We start from the raw sequence: 16,913 nt of genomic DNA, 5'->3' as shown, positions 1-16,913 counted from the left end.
ATGAATACAGAACAAGAAACTAACAAAACCCAAACAAATTATATTTAGAGCTGAATTACAATTGAGCAATTATGGGGAAAAATGTATGTTTATGGACACACCAGTCAACATGAAAAATCCGAACTCGTCATCTTTACAACATTGTAATTCAATTTCCCTTCTCCTATTTTAATGAATTAAAATTAAATTAAAAGTAATTTTAATGTTGACCCAGATTATGAGATTTTATTTTTATTTTTTTTATGTGAAGTGCAATCCTAACGCGTCTCCTTCCAATCCTCAGGAGAACACGTCGGACTGTGGGCGGGGCCACTCCTTGCGTCCGTCCCGCGTGGCTTTGCTGCTGATTCAACTTTTCCTGCTTTATCCTGTCGTCGGTCCTCACGCTGACTCTCTACTACATTAATCTCATCTGTCACACTCACACACAAATGTGCACACACACTTTATAGCTGTCCTGTGCTTCTCATATGTGCTCCCCTACCACCTAAAGTAGTCTTATAGGCAATGATGGGCAATGATGGAAGCCCTGAGTGCCACCATCTAGCCAGCTTCACTTCTGTGTCCTCAGCCAAGGAGAGACCCCCACCGACCCCCCCTCCCCCAAAAAAAAACAACTCTTGGGTAGACGACACCGTGTCATGAGAAATCCAAACGTTTTATTTTTCTTCACCAAAACAAAAGAAGGGACGATACATTTAATTTATGCACTACTATATCTACTTGCCAAAATGAGATAGACTTTCATGTGGTCTTATTTTTTTAGCCAAAAACACAGCTTAATGAGAGGGATTAAAAAAAAAAAAAAATGTTATCATCTTGATGTGCTCATATTCACGACACAGAGGCACTAATAACTCAGCTGTGACGTTTCAATTATTATTAGCGAGCGGTGTGGTGTGGTGTTATATATTACCAACAAAAAAAAGAACCTCTCTGACCTCCATCTATACCAACATCACCTCTGCCAGTCCTCAAAAGGCTGTGAAGAAAAAAAACAGATCAGTGCTACGAGGATGGAGTCAAAATATGACAAGAAAAACATTGCAGTGTCACGAGAGAAAAAAGTTGGAATATTTCAAGTTGACTCTTAAGGTTATGAGCAAAAAAGTTGGAATATTAGGAGAGAAAAGTGAGTAACAAAAGTAGTAAAAAAAAGTTATTTTACAAGAATTAAATGATACTGTTACGAGAATAAATTCCGAATATTACACGAGTGAAATCCAAATTTTTTGAGAAAAAATAATAGTTAAATAGTCAGAAATAAGAAATCCAAATTTAAATGAATTCAGAATATAGCAGGAAACAAATTATTGTTACATGCATTTAAGTTTTAACATCACAAATGTCTAATTCTATGAGGCGGGGAAAATTACAAAAATCAAATCTGAATACATTGCAAGAAAAAAAGTATCTTTACAGCAATAGAGTCAGAATATTGTAAGATTGATTGAGATTAGTTGAGATCAGTAAAAAATTAATACGGTGTAAACAAAATGTCAACTTTTTTTCCCTTTCTAAAAATCCAAATTCCTTATTGTAATATCGGAATATTATTCCCGCAATTTGACATCAGTTTTCCTCGTAATTTGACATTTGCTTTCCTTTCAATTACTCCATAGAAGGCTTTGCTTCTTCTCGTTAAACTGTATTCTGTCACATGTTCTTCATGGGTTCCGTGCCAGGGTGGTTCAGGCCTTATCATGCTGTCCCCAAAATGGCCACCAAACGTAGTCCGCGCCTGTCACGTGGTCGTCTTTTTAGACTGTTTAGGATCCGCTTCATTTCATAATAGTGCCTTGACGCACTTTGTGGTAGACGAGCGAGGCGACCGTATAGTACTCGTCGTTTCTTTCAAATCAAGCGGCCATCTTGGAAAGGGATCAGCTTTAGATAGAGCAGCCATCTGACTGCCATCACATCACTATGATCAGTCAACTATCAGCACACACACTTGGACTGGATTTACGCCGCAGGTTTCAAGTGCGCAATGTCCCATTAATCGCCTAAAACAGATTTTCGTGACTAGTTTCATGTACATTTCAAGGGAACACATAAAACCAACCTGCATGCGCAGGCAACCAAATTGCTCGTCAATAATTCCGCACGTCAGTAAACAATAATACATGGATAGTACAAATATTGAGAGTTTAGCAACCCTCACATTACTCGACTGGCTATCGTAGAGAATTTGCTTTGCTTTTTTTCCCCAAGTAATGGACACGCCCCTAATGTAGCATATATATATTTACACCATATTGAATTGTCTATGCTTTGGCTGATGTCATTGGATATTTTTGAAATGTTTTAAATTGTGAAAACGTCACGGCTATTTCTGCTTCTCACAGAAAGTTTGGGATATTGTGCTTTTGGGTGAAATTTGAGGTTGAACCGAAAATGTACGCAAACCTCTGTGCAACTGAGTTTAATTTCACCTTCCCTAAATTTCTGAAAGTCTAACTGTTCAAAGTTTCAGTAAGCTGAACACAAAATTTTGATGTTTGATCATGAACCTGTATTGAGATACGGAGACTGAAAGAGTCACAAAAAGTGGACACTATGCGAAATTAAGAAAAGTAACAAAAGTGACTTTTGCCCTTTGACACAGCAAATCTGAATTGTGCCACTTGCAGCGTAAATCCAGCCTTATTATTGGGTCATGTGTTTTGTTTCTTTAATTAGGGCCTCTTGACTGCTCTAATTCTGCCTGCGTGTATGCGTGCGTGCATTAATTGAGTGGAATGTCTTTAAAATAGTGCGTGTGATGTGAGGGCTGATTGTTTTTTTTAAGTTCTTGTTTGTGTGTCGCAATGAACACAATCCAGTGTTATGGACGTTGAGAAAAAAAACAAAAAGGGACGTCATCGCTTTTTGGATTGACAGAATGTGTTAGTTGGTCAGTGTATTGAGTTTTTAAAATGCAACGTAGAAAAACGACGCCTCTCTATTTGATTGCCTTAGCGTCACGCACAACAGAGCTCTGATCCCCCTCGCCCCGCACACCCCCACCATGTTTTAGATTATTAATGGAGTTCAGAATGTATATCGGGATTTATTTTTTTTAATCATTTGAACCTTTGATAATACAAAACACGACATAGGTCAAACTGACCTGATTCAAATATTGACTTAAACAGTAACAATTACCAATGAGCCATTAAAAAAAAAAAAAAAAAAAAACACCCCTGAGAAACAAACGAAACATGACGGCGGTATTGTTACACAACAAACAAATGTTGCCACCTAGCAGTATGACATGTGTCAGTTAACAAAATAAATACAAATCAAATGTTTTTTTTCCTGATGTTTGGAAAAATATTCTAACCTCAGCTCAAATTAGCTCAGTTCATTGATTATAATGGTTATTAATAGAGTTATTAGTTGGATCCGAACAATGTAACAAATATTAACAGAAGGGTTAAAAAAAAGTCTCCAGCTAAGTCTTTGTTGATTGGACAGGTTCGCCAAAAATCACATTGTGACGAGGGTTAAAAGAAGCAAAGGGGGAGGCAGGCTGCGTCCGTGTGTGAGGGGGACAGTGTGTATGTGATCGTGTAGTGTGTAGTCTGGTGCTCTGTGACAATGTTTGACAAAAGTGTGTGTTTAAAAGAAAATAGAGAAAACAAGTCGGAATCAGTCAAAGTGAAGTCAGTATATATATCTCAATATAAATATAGGAAAAGAGCACTGTTGATAAGTTTGAGGTCTGAAGTCCAAACAGATTTTTATTTTGTATTTGTTTCTCGCAAATGTGCGCGTGTGTGAGAGGATGACTTGAGCTCCCTCTTTCTTTTGTTTGTTGCTCCATTCTTTTTGTACAGTTGAAGCTATGCGGAAAAAGAAGATGAAAAAAAAGGAGAGGGGCAAAATTTGTAAAATATTGTGTCTGTGACTCCTTGTAAAATATTTTCAAATTGTTTATTACAGAGAATCAGTTAATAAATAATGTTCATATTTTTCACTTCACTTCAAGGTGTCTCGTGATTTTTGTAACGTGACACACTTACCTCAGAGTTTAGCAAGGAAGTCAGAGAGTAGACGGTGCCACGTGTCAGGGTCGTCCAGGTAACAGGCGTGCCCCGCCCCTTTCATCACCGCCACGCTGTGATTGGCCAGCTGGCTCAGGTTGCTAAGCGACACCTGCCCCAGCTCAGCGTCACGATCGCCATAGACAATAAGTGACGGCACCTGTCGTGCCAAAAATAAATTTGCTTATTTTAATTCTAGAAAATTGTGTTCTAGATTAAATGTCAGTAGATTTTTCAAAACAACCCAGTTTTCATTATTGTTACCCTTATAACAACCATGTTCTACCCATATTAAGTGGCATGAGCAAAAATATTTCCCGACTTAGATTGTGGAATTTGAAATCATAAAAATGTAAACCTTGACGCCGCCGTATTGTTTTGCGCCGATCTTTTCGGTGCAGATGGGCGCGACGGGAATGTAGGCCCGTAGTAGGTGCTGGTGTTGCAGCAGGAAGGGGAGGGAATACATGCCACTGAGTGACGGGCTGATCAGCACCACGGGACTCAGCTGCAGTCGCTCACATACGTCCTTCAGGAACGTAGCGGGGGCCAACTCTCCCATGGCCGCTGGCGCCTCGGCTGAGCTGGAGCAGCCCAGTCCTGTGACCAAGCAAGGTTTGCGTCACAAAAAATTAAGTGCATATCACTACTCATGTCTACTTCGACGTCTGAAAATATTAAAATCTTAACATAAAATCCAAAATATTAGGGGGTTGATTCTGATGTATTTTCAGAGGCTGAGGTGAGCATAAGTTAAGACGTCCACATGAAATTTGGTGACGACTGATCGTAGTTCTCTCTAACATTTAGCCACAGCCGTTTTTTTACGATGCTTATCTTGACCAGCGCTATGGATGGACGTATGACCGCTTCCTGTTCCGCTCACCTGGAAGGTCGATGGCAACTGCCCGGCAGCCGGCATCGGCCAGCGTGTGAAGGGTGCCGTTGCTGAGCCAGTTTTCCGAGGAGAAGCGGCGACCATGAAGAAGCAAAACAGACATCTTGACATCCCCCGAGGATGGTCGACTTTGTCTGTAGAAGAGTGGTGACGAGCAGCCTGGAATGTCTACGCTGCCTTCGTTCAATTCCACCTGCGACATCCTGAACACACACACACACACCAATGATCAATACAAGGGACCTACCAGTATGGATTTTATTATTTTTTTTATTTAAAATATATTTTAAAATATAGGCTTACAACAAATAGATATAGATAACAGCCGAACAGGCAAGTTCTGTTTTTTTTTCTGTTTCCAATTGAAGCCTTAACATTAAATTAAAATTATGCAGTTTATGGAGTCTGTTATGAAAGGTTCTTGGTTCATTATGTAACCTTTATAATACTGCCCCCTGGTGACCACAACATGCACACCAGAAGGAGGACAATAAACATAAAAAAAATGACGCACAAACAGTTTGTTTACATTTGTTTGCATTGCTGTGTCATTGCTGTGCCGTTTTAAACTGCACAGTTTTCTCCTTAGTTTGGGGAGAGAATTCCACACTTTGTAAAGTAATTGCAACATGCCGTTTGTGCAAGTAGATCAAATAAGACAGTTGCCACCCTCCCCTGAAGCACTCACACAAAATGTTCCGTTAACGTTGCAATCAAACAATGAGCATTATTTATCTTTGCAAAAGCAAAAGTTTTCATATTCAACCATCAAAAGTCGTCTTTGTGTTTTTGCACCTCCTTGAAGTATAAAAGTGCGGTAAACATTTTTATCACAAACATCGCGAGTCCTCTTACCTGATGTGACGGTGTTGATGACGACACCGTTTTAAAGTTAGTAAACTTGTTGCGCTTCCCTTTTATTTCAGGAAGGGGGAGTGGACAAACGAGAGCAACAGAAAATAAAGGTCACCTCCGCTGTGTTTATCGCCCTCTAGCGTCCACTGAAGGACTCAAGGGCGCATGAGTAGACGATGATGTGTGCCATTCCTTATTAATGATTAGTGAGCATTATTGATCCCCGTGATTTTGTTTGTATGAAGGCCTCTTTGTTTAAATATCAGCTCAGTGTCCGGCGTTTCATGTTCTGAAATCCTCTACCTGGAAAGAATTTTCTTCTCCGTTCCGAATGAGACGCCTTGAAGGGCAAGAACTGGTGTCGAAACTTTGTCTTCTTGCGATGCTGCTGCCACTGCTGCTGTGCTTTTTCCTAACGACAAGCCTGGTCACTGGTGAGTTTTTGTACTTTTTTCTTAATGATCTAACAGTTTTGATGTGTTTATATTCACATTGTGAAGAAAGCTATGCAGTGTGTATGTATTATATTAATCCAAATGAAGATGCTCTCACTGGTGGAAACTGCTTAATAAACTTTAGTCATGTAACTAAATAGTCTGATGTCCAAAGGTCGTGTGCGTATGTGCTGGGGTAACACGCACTACATGAGCTCCATTTCTTATACACACACTCAATGCATGAAAGTCCAATTATTGTATGAAGATAAAATAAAATGGAAGAAAAATAGAACAATGATGTACTGTGCTTAAAAAAATAATTATATGACCTGTCAGAGAGCATCAGATGGATAAAAAAATGAAAATAAATTTAAAACATAAAATAATTAATTTTTTTATGAGAATGTGCTATCCTATTTATCGGTTTATACGTTTCTAAATCAAACCATTCATTTGAAAATGAATAAAGAAAAATGATAGAAAGATTTTGGTCATGACCAATCCTGCAGCATTAAGCTTGGACCATGGGTGGTCTGATGCATTTCAACTTAGGTTACCGCAGTCCCCTGAACGACTTCCAGCGGTCGGAGGGCCGAGAGCTGGTCCCCACTTCTTGGAACTCGGCCCACGTTGTCACGTTGTTGGTCCTTAACGTGGAAGACTGCGCTGCACGGTGCTCGATCTCACTAGACTGCAGGTACACTGTTCTATATACGCTGGACATAAGGTTAGACTTAGTATGTAGTATGAATGTACAGCTCATGTAAATGTGTCCATCAGAGCGTTCAACTACGAAACGCGGCCAACAATCACATGCAAACACCTGCGCTGGGTGGGAGATGGCAGCAACGCCGAGGTTAAACGCAACGTCAACTGTGACCTTTACGAGAAGAAAGGTAAGACTCACAATGTTGCATGAACACAATCACACATATTTACTACGGTGTGTGTGCGTGATGCACAGTCTACGTTCGCAAGTGCATCGTGGGTAAAGGCGAAGACTACCGCGGGAAGGTGTTCACTACCCGAAGCGGACTCACCTGCCAGCAATGGTGGTCCAAGTTCCCTCACGATCACAGGTAAGCGGAACCGTCTGTCATACTGAATGAGACCCTGAGAAATAGAAGTGACTAAATTTTTTTTTTAAATATAAAATTGAGTTTAGTTGACATTGGCAGGCGCCTGTCATACAAATCAATCTATAAATATGTGGAGTTAGCCCACTGTTGTTCTCAGTGGTTGAATTGCGACATTTTCAGGTGGACTCCTTCACCAAGCAACGGCTTGGAGCTGAACTACTGTCGAAATCCAGACGGGGATCGCATCGGGCCGTGGTGCTACACCACTGACCCCGAGCGACGGTACGAAAGTTGCAGCATCCCTCAGTGCAAAGACGGTAAGGTAATGGCTATCATCTGTCGGGTTAAAATAGTTGAAAAGATGACTCAGCAAGTTTGTTACTTTAGTACTGCTTTGAGGTGCGGTGCTGCATTTTGACAAAAAGCCTTCATTAACTTCTGTGACATTTGTGTGTGTGTGCAGACGTGTGCATCACATGTAACGGCGAAGACTACAGAGGGCAGGTAGACCACACGGTAAGCGGAAGGGAGTGCCAACGCTGGGACCAGCAGTACCCTCACCAGCACATCTACCAGCCCGAAAAGTAACCATCTCTCATTTGACGACGACGGCGAGCGTTGGGCCGTGTTTCGATGTGACATGGCTTTTCCTCAGGTACCCTGACAAGAGTCTGGATGACAACTACTGCCGTAACCCGGACGCCTCGCCTGTGCCGTGGTGTTATACAACGGACCCCAACGTGGAGCGAGAGAGCTGCGAAATCAGGAAATGCAGTAAGATTATTTGCCGAAGAAACAAAATACTCAGCACCCACCCTTTCAAGATTTTGATCAGATTTGTTTTAATCGATTCGTTTCAGTATTAGTTTTATTATTATTATTTGTTTATACTATATGAAACGGACAGTTGCTTCACAACGTGGACTTTTGCTGAGATTAGCAACAGGAGTTGTGCAACATGTTGCAACTTTGGAATGCCCGGCCAGGGTTGGCTGGTGGGAAGATGAAGCAATTATGCCATCTTGTGACGTACTTGAGAGTCAGCAAGACAAGAATATTTTCAATTTTGTCAGTCTAGGCAAATATAATGTTAAAGCTCAATTTTATTATTTTTTTCTTTATTGTTGACACTATTCTTGTTGTTAAAAAATTTTATGAAAAGATTTCTATTATTTTTTGTTCATTGTTTTAACTGATATTTTTACATGATTTTTATTTACCAATTTATGTATTCAGTACATATATGATAATAATAGTATGATTATTATTGTTACAAGTAGATTAAAAATGTGCAAAATGCACATGCAGTGGGACATCTCCAAACAACCCCATAATTCACTTAATTGTGTACACAATTTTCTTGGGTGTGTAATTTCACACTTGTTGGGGCAGACAGTCACTCCAGAGACCCAAGTATTTGCATTAAGGCATTAAATGATTAGTTTTCCATAATATGCCCCCTGAAGCTTCCTTTCCCCGGTGATTTCTTCTCAGCTGAGGTGCGCGTGGAAAAACGTCAACGCTCCAGCTTCACCACCAACTGTTTCCGTGGCCGCGGGGAGGATTACCGTGGCAGAGTCAACGAGACCACGTCAGGCATCCCTTGCCAGCGCTGGGACGCGCAGTATCCTCACGAGCATCCCTTCTACCCCAACACATACGAATGCAAGTGAGTGTCAAGTCGCGGAGCGTTATGCGTCTCAAATTTGATACACGAGAAAAACCAGTGTCTGAGGAAAAACAACCAATCAGAGACAGAAGACATATGAGTTGTTATGGGTCAGCACAAGGCCACGTGCTAGAAATAAAGGAATATTTTTCAAAGGTAATTCATAGGGGTGTAACGATTCATCGATACACATCGATTAATCGATATAATGCTCTACGATTTATTGGCATCGATGCTAAACGTAAACATCGATTTATATCGCCGTGTTTGACCTCGGACATTAGACGCGACTTTATTTTGAAATCCAGTTCATTGTTGCTTGCTTCCTCTTTCCGGGAGCAGTACGCGGCGTGCTGTGTTGTGAGCAGAGCAGGCACGTGAAAGGGGAGCCGACAACTACGCGGCTCCTGGGCTGGTGCTATAGCTAGTGTCCAAGAAGACGAGGAAGTTCGCTCCCCTTTGGGCTTCAAGTCATTCGTTTGGAAGCACTTTGGATTCCAAAGAAAAGATGGCTCAACGGACAATTAAAATTATTGTAAATAAATAGTTCAGTAATGCACTTTAAAGTTAATGGTATTACAAAAAAAGAAAGAATATTCATTTTTCTTTACTTATATGAGAAAAAATATAGGAATTCGATAAAGTTCAGTGTTAAAATAAGCACTTTGTATACTACAATACTCTTGTAATTTCCTAAATAAAGAGTTTGCAGTACCTTGTTGATTTTGCGTATGAATTGTTATAAATCAGGATATTGTTCTATATTTTTTATTTAAAAAAAAAAAATAAAAATAAAAATATCGATCGTGGAGCACTATATCGTGATGTATCGTGAATGAATCACAGCAGGCTTTAAGATATCGGCAATAATCGTATCGTGGTCCTTTGTATCGATATGATATCGTATCGTGACAAAACCCGCGATTTACACCCCTAGTAATTCACTAATATCTAGGGGCTTGGAGGAGAACTACTGCCGCAACCCGGATGGCTCCGAGGCCCCCTGGTGCTTCACGTCCGTGCCAGAGATGAGGACTGCCCTGTGCCTGCAGATCAAGCGCTGTGCGGATGACATTGACGCAGAGGGTACGGCACACAGAATAGCAGTCTTCTGAAAAAAGACGTGATTTAATACGCTCAGATAATTTGTCTGTGGTTTAATACTTTCAGATTGCTACCATGAAAACGGAAGAAACTACCGAGGCATGGTGCGCAAAACACGCAAGGGCATCACCTGCCAAAAATGGAACGTGAACACGCCTCACCTTACCAGGTATAAATATTGAAGTTGAAAGCATTAATTGCATTTTATGCATACACTACCCTCTAAAAAATATTGCAAAGGTAAGGCTAATTCCTTTTCATTCTTGCTTTCAAGAGCAAACATTTGACATCAAAACCTCAAATGAGTATCCATGTAGTCTCACTGGCAAGAGTCAAAATCTAAAACTGTGCTAATCGTTTGAATCATTTAATTCACCAGAATAAATCCCAGAACGCATCCCGAAGCCAACTTGACCGAGAACTACTGTCGTAACCCAGACGGGGACCAACACGGTCCCTGGTGCTACACCATCGACTCCAAAACTGAGTTTGACTACTGTGCCATCAAACAATGTGGTACTCAACTGTGCTTTTTTTTCTTCTTGTTCTTCCATCTCCAAAAAATATATGTCCAATGACAACAACAACAACCCTCCGTGAGTCGTCACCTTATCGTGGTGGAGGGGTTTGCGTGCCCCTATGATCCTAGGATCAGGCTTCATGCCCCTGGTAGGGTCACCCATGGCAAACGGGTCCTAGGTGAGGGGCCAGACAAAGCACGGCTCACACGAGCCCCTTATGACGAACAAAATAAATGGATCTCGTTTTCCCTCGCCCGGACGCGGGTCACCGGGGCCCCCCTCTGGAGCCAGGCCTGGAGGCGGGGCTCGAAGGCGAGCGTCTGGTGGCCGGGCCTTCGCCCATGGGGCCCGGCCGGGCACAGCCCGAAAAGGAAACGTGGGTCCCCCTTCCCATGGGCTCACCGCCTGTGGGAGGGGCCAAAGGGGTCGGGTGCAGTGCAAGCTGGGCGGCGGCCAAAGGCAGGGACCTTGGCGGTCTGATCCCCGGCTGCAGAAGCTGGCTCTTGGGACATGGAATGTCACCTCTCTGGCTGGAAAGGAGCCCGAGCTGGTGTGCGAGGCAGAAAAGTTCCGACTAGATATAGTCGGACTTGCCTCCACGCACAGTTTGGGTTCCGGTCCAAGCCCTCTCGAGAGGGGCTGGACTCTCTTCCACTCTGGAGTTGCCCACGGTGAGAGGCGTCGAGCAGGTGTAGGTATACTTATTGCCCCCCGGCTGGGCGCCTGCACATTGGGGTTCACCCCGGTGAACGAGAGGGTAGCCTCCCTCCGCCTTCGTGTGGGGGGACGGGTCCTGACTGTTGTTTGTGTCTATGCACCAAACGGCAGCTCAGAGTACCCACCCTTCTTGGAGTCCCTGAAGGAAGTGCTGGAGAGCGCTCCTTCTGGGGACTCCATCGTTCTACTGGGTGACTTCAATGCTCACGTAGGCAATGACAGTGAGACCTGGAAGGGCGTGATTGGGAGGAACGGCCCCCCCCGATCTGAACCCGAGCGGGGTTCTATTATTGGACTTCTGTGCTCGACACGGATTTTCTATAATGAACACCATGTTCAAACATAAGGGTGTCCATGTGTGCACTTGGCACCAGGACACCCTAGGCCGCAGTTCGATGATCGACTTTGTAGTCGTGTCGGCCGCATGTTTTGGACACTCGGGCGAAGAGAGGGGCGGAGCTGTCAACTGATCACCACCTGGTGGTGGGTTGGCTCCGATGGTGGGGGAAGATGCCGGTCCGACCTGGCAGACCCAAACGTTCTGTGAGGGTCTGCTGGGAACGTCTGGCGGAATCCCCTGTCAGGAAGAGCTTCCTCCCACCTCCGGCAGAGCTTTTCCCACGTCCCGGGGTAGGCAGGGGACATTGAGTCCGAATGGACCTTGTTCCGCGCCTCCATTGTTGAGGCGGCCGACCGGAGCTGTGGCCGTAAGGTCATTGGTGCCTGTCGTGGCGGCAATCCCCGAACCCGCTGGTGGACACCGGCGGTAAGGGATGCCGTCAAGCTGAAGAAGGAGTCCTATCGGGCCGTTTTGGCCTGCGGGACTCCGGAGGCAGCTGACAGGTACCGGATGGCCAAGCGGAACGCGGCTTCGGCGGTTGCTGAGGCAAAAACCTGGGCGTGGGAGGAGTTTGGCGAGGCCATGGAGAATGACATCCGGACGGCTTCGAGGAAATTCTGGTCCACCATCCGGCGTCTCAGGAGGGGGAAGCAGTGCAACGTCAACACTGTTTACAGTGGAGATGGCGTGCTGCTGACCTCGACTCGGGACGTCGTGTGTCGGTGGGGAGAATACTTCGAAGACCTCCTCAATTCCACCTACACGCCTTCCATTGTGGAAGCAGGGCCTGGGGACTCTGAGGCGGACTCTCCAATCTCTGGGGTCGAAGTCACTGAGGTAGTTAAAAAACACCTCGGTGGCAAGGCCCCGGGGGTGGATGAGATCCGCCCGGATTTCTTAAGGGCTCTGGATGTTGTGGGACTGTCATGGCTGACACGTCTCTACAACATCGTGTGGACATCGGGGACAGTGCCTCTGGATTGGCAGACTGGGGTGGTTCCCCTCTTTAAGAAGGGGGACCGGAGGGTGTGTTCCAATTACAGGGGAATTACACTCCTCAGCCTCCCTGGTAAGGTCTATTCAGGGGTGCTGGAGAGGAGGGTCCGTCGGGAGGTCGAACCTCGGATTCAGGAGGAACAGTGTGGCTTTCGTCCTGGCCGTGGAACAGTGGACCAGCTCTTCACCCTCAGCAGGATCCTTGAGGGTGCATGGGAGTTCGCCCAACCAGTCCACATGTGTTTTGTGGACTTGGAGAAGGCGTTCGACCGTGTCCCTCGGGAGGTTCTGTGGGGGGTGCTTCGGGGGTACGGGGTACCGAGCCAACTGATAAGGGCGGTTCGGTCCCTGTATCACCGATGCCAGAGTTTGGTCCGCATTTCCGGCAGTAAGTCGGATTCGTTCCCAGTGAGGGTTGGACTCCGCCAAGGCTGCCCTTTGTCACCGATTCTGTTCATAATTTTTATGGACAGAATTTCTAGGCGCAGCCGAGGCGTTGAGGGTGTCCGGTTTGGGGACCTCAGCATCGCGTCTCTGCTTTTTGCAGACGACGTGGTGCTGTTGGCTTCTTCAGGCCGTGATCTCCAGCTCTCACTGGAGCGGTTCGCAGCCGAGTGTGAAGCGGTCGGGATGAGGGTCAGCACCTCCAAATCCGAGTCCATGGTCCTCGATCGGAAAAGGGTGGAATGCCCTCTCCGGATCGGGGATGAGATCCTGCCCCAAGTGGAGGAGTTTAAGTATCTTGGGGTCTTGTTCACGAGTGAGGGGAGGATGGAGCCCGAGATCGACAGGCGGATCGGTGCAGCGTCGGCAGTAATGCGGACTCTGTATCGGTCCGTCGTGGTAAAGAGAGAGCTGAGCCAAAAGGCAAAGCTCTCAATTTACCGGTCGATTTACGCTCCTACCCTCACCTATGGTCACGAGCTATGGGTCGTGACCGAAAGAACGAGATCCCGGATACAAGCGGCCGAAATGAGTTTTCTCCGCAGGATGTCCGGGCTCTCCCTTAGAGATAGGGTGAGAAGTTCGGTCATCCGGGAGAGACTCGGAGTAGAGTCGCTACTCCTCCACGTTGAGAGGAGCCAGATGAGGTGGCTCGGGCATCTCATCAGGATGCCTCCTGGACGCCTCCCTGGGGAGATGTTCCGGGCATGTCCCACCGGTAGGAGACCCCGGGGACGACCCAGGATGCGCTGGAGAGACTATGTCTCTCAGCTGGCCTGGGAACGCCTTGGGATCCCCCGGGATGAGCTAGATGAAGTGGCTGGGGAGAGGGAAGTCTGGGAGTCCCTCCTGAAGCTGCTGCCCCCGCGACCCGACCCCGGATAAGCGGAAGAAGATGGATGGATGGATGGATGGATGGATGGATGGATGGATGGATGGATGGATGGATGGATGGATGGATGGATGGATGGATGGATGGATGGATGGATGGATGACAACAACTTTTTTTTTTATCTTTCGAACAGCTGGAGAGAAAGTATCCCTCACGGAAACAGTTGGTAAGTTCCTGAATTTATACGTTATGGACTACTTTATGGACACCTAAATATACATAATATTGTGATTGCTGTATTAACGACGCTGGTTGATGTCTTTGTCCACACAGAGAAAGTTGAGTTCAGTGAGTGTGGGAAACGAGAGGCCCGCTTCCAGAGTAGCAGGTTACGCATCGTAAATGGCATACCTGGGAACTCGCCATGGACGGTTAGCCTCAGAGACAGGTATTATATGCGTGTGTGTTACTGACAAAGTGTTCCTTTGCAATCAACCTGAACACCAAAAATGTTTAAGCACTCACTCTAACCCGGAAGGAAAGGAAACCATTTTTGCGGAGGCGCCCTGGTGGACGCCAGATGGGTCATCAGCACCAAGCAATGTTTCTCCTCCTGGTAAGGCTTTGCTTTTCTCACCAAAGCATGTCGCATCTACTGATCAAATGTTTTGCAATATCACCCAATGATATATTTGTGTGTTTGTGCGCACGCTCAGCTACGTGGATCTGCCCGGCTACTCGGCCATGCTGGGCACCTTGTTCCGTGATCCACAGGATGGCGAACCTGGCGTACAGACCATCCCTCTCACCAAGATCGTCTGCGGACCTTCTGAGTCTCAGCTGGTCATGCTGCAGCTGGAATCGTGTGTACATCCTTGCACGCACGCACACACGCTGATACGTATTATACCTGGCACTCTTCTCTCCACTATGTGTCTGCAGCCCAGCCCAGTTTAACGAGCGCGTCTCTCAGATCTGTCTGCCTCCTGAACGCTACATCGTGGCTGAAGGGACCATTTGTGAGATAGCAGGATGGGGCGAGACCAGAGGCAAGTCATAATAACACTTTAAAAATAAGATAGACAGCAACAGTGGTGTGTATAAACAATCAAACAGCTGTGCCAAGTCACTCCTTTGCTCTCCTTTCAAGGCACCGGAGATGAGACCGTCTTGAACGTGGCCCATATTCCGGTGCTCAGTAATAAGGACTGCAACAAATATTTCCGAGGTCGGGTCCGGGAGAACGAGATGTGCACCAGTTCCTTCCAGGGAGGGGTTGGAGCTTGCGAGGTGGGTGACCACTAGTATTAGAAGTGGGTGCTTTAAAAAACAATTTTAGTTATAGTTTAACACGGGTGTGTTGACTTTTTCTATCCACTGTTTGTATGCCCGCAGAGAGACTACGGTGGCCCGTTGGCATGCCAGAACCATGACTGCTGGGTTCTGGAAGGTGTGATCATCCCCATGCGGCGCTGCGGACACGCGGGCCAACCCAGCATCTTCATCCGGGTGTCGGTCTATGTGGACTGGATCAAGAAGGTCATGGGCTTTGCTTAGGAAAGAAAAATGGAGTATTTGTTGTTATGATGTTTTCGGCTATTTTTATTTTTATGAATGCTTACTACATTGCGGCAAATTTGACACTTGAATTTTGGCTTGCAAGACAAAGCAAAAAAACCAAACTAAGCAACAGCTTGATCGTTCATCTATCTAAGGCACACATACAGAGTGCAAAGTTGCTAAGGTGAATATTGCAAGATTGTACCATTTGACTTGCAGTATAAACTTGCTTAACCTTAGTAATAATTCGACTTGACTTTCTTGAGATTGAGTGAAGCCTCGACTTGCTTGATTTTTTTTTTGCCTCAGTAGCTTGCTTGAAACTTGAAGGTTAAGACATGACCTATTTGTAATGGAGTGTTACTTTAACACTAAATGTATTGGTTTTATTTTTGGAATGTATAATTAATTAAACATCAAAAAGAAGTGAACTGTTACGCCCACAATGGTTTCATACAATAAAAAGTGCCTTGACTTTTTTTGAAATACTGGCCGTCGTTCCACCAACTTTTTTTTTTGCCACTCTCAGTTATACACTTTATCTTCCACGTAGAACGACAAATATTAGTGCCGTACTGATAATCTCAGAGAGCAGTTCAAAATACACCATGATGGGTTAAGAGTGCACGCCTGAGAGAGCAGTGTGAGGAAAAAACGGTTTAATTCATTTTAATTGAGTTTAATGATGTCATTACTGTTTGTTTTTGCAACGTACCACCATGACTTGCTCCCACCACTTCTTCATTGTATGCACCAGCTAACTCCCCAGTGTGAATTGAATGGAGCTCCACAGCACCTTGTGCGCACCCACCCCTGACCCCACCCCCTTCCACCCATCCCCACCCTTACTCTCTCGAAAAGAAATCCCTCTTGAGTCGGTCTTTTGATGGCGGCCCCCCAACCTCTAAAGACACGCCTTTGTGCCTAATGCCCCACTGTATGCGCTGCACATTCTTTCGAGTTCTATAGGAGGATTTTTGCAACACGCCGCCGATGAGCCCACGGAATTTAGCTTAAATAAACCTCAAGATGAGGAGTTCCAAAAAGCATGCACTGCTCCACTTTCAGGCTTCTTTTGACAGTCAAACATTACCATGCTGCCAGGAACTAATGAGAATGTTCTTTCACTTTCACTTAGTCATACTCACAGTGGATGACTTGTTTTACCGTTCGTTGTTCATGCATGAATGTCCTCTCTTGGAAATCTCACATTTTCTCACAAATACACTTTTTTTTTTATGCCAAAGAAACGGTTCTAATTGTTTTATCCTTGGGCTGCTTTTACACAAGAATGTCAAAAAAATTGAACAAAATGCATCTTTTTTTTACAGTTTGGTATTAGGACAGTGGCATCTTCACAAGTTAGTGTTTGACAAAAAATGCTGCCTCACCTTTCTACTGCAGCCCTGTATAGAAAAGTTTGAAGAGAATGA

The 16,913-nt window shown here is 44.9% G+C and overlaps 3 protein-coding genes across 6 annotated transcripts in view; 2 read left to right on the top strand and 1 right to left on the bottom strand.

The window, feature by feature from the left end:
* The window catches only part of cacna2d2a (calcium channel, voltage-dependent, alpha 2/delta subunit 2a), a 102,718-nt gene extending 99,559 nt beyond the window's left edge, over positions 1–3,159 (top strand). For both annotated transcript variants that reach the window (XM_037251058.1, XM_037251057.1), the window contains one exon: positions 284–3,159. In XM_037251058.1, the coding sequence (XP_037106953.1) occupies positions 284–406 (123 nt within the window). In that variant the 3' untranslated portion in view covers positions 407–3,159. The remainder of the gene's footprint in view (positions 1–283) is intronic.
* On the bottom strand, positions 640–5,886 carry abhd14b (abhydrolase domain containing 14B). Of its 3 annotated transcripts, none has more exons than XM_037251073.1 (6): positions 5,782–5,861; positions 5,456–5,516; positions 4,915–5,129; positions 4,387–4,628; positions 4,008–4,188; positions 640–982 (listed from the first exon to the last, which is right to left on the bottom strand). In XM_037251073.1, exons 2-5 carry the CDS (start codon positions 5,476–5,478, stop codon positions 4,009–4,011), a joined length of 660 nt encoding a protein of 219 aa, XP_037106968.1. In that variant the 5' UTR covers positions 5,479–5,516; positions 5,782–5,861; the 3' UTR covers positions 640–982; position 4,008. The 3 variants fall into 3 exon arrangements, with proteins under 3 accessions (XP_037106968.1, XP_037106967.1, XP_037106969.1); XM_037251072.1 differs by lacking the exon at positions 640–982 and adding an exon at positions 1,422–3,827 and having other exon boundaries at positions 5,782–5,859; XM_037251074.1 differs by lacking the exons at positions 640–982; positions 5,456–5,516 and adding an exon at positions 1,422–3,827 and having other exon boundaries at positions 5,782–5,886.
* Positions 5,887–5,949: 63 nt separating this feature from the next.
* mst1 (macrophage stimulating 1) lies at positions 5,950–16,526 on the top strand. The gene is made up of 18 exons (XM_037251064.1): positions 5,950–6,215; positions 6,771–6,915; positions 6,999–7,114; positions 7,183–7,297; positions 7,478–7,614; positions 7,761–7,881; positions 7,953–8,071; positions 8,792–8,966; positions 9,922–10,052; positions 10,137–10,239; positions 10,450–10,586; positions 14,114–14,146; positions 14,254–14,368; positions 14,459–14,536; positions 14,637–14,783; positions 14,863–14,969; positions 15,071–15,210; positions 15,316–16,526. The coding sequence occupies exons 1-18, from the start codon at positions 6,113–6,115 to the stop codon at positions 15,475–15,477; spliced, it is 2,184 nt and encodes a 727-aa protein (XP_037106959.1). The 5' UTR covers positions 5,950–6,112; the 3' UTR covers positions 15,478–16,526.
* The last annotated feature ends 387 nt before the right edge of the window (positions 16,527–16,913 follow it).

Source organism: Syngnathus acus, chromosome 5 (genome assembly GCF_901709675.1).
Source record: "Syngnathus acus chromosome 5, fSynAcu1.2, whole genome shotgun sequence".
Classification (NCBI taxonomy): domain Eukaryota; kingdom Metazoa; phylum Chordata; class Actinopteri; order Syngnathiformes; family Syngnathidae; genus Syngnathus; species Syngnathus acus.
This window is presented reverse-complemented; position numbering and strand designations above follow the sequence as displayed.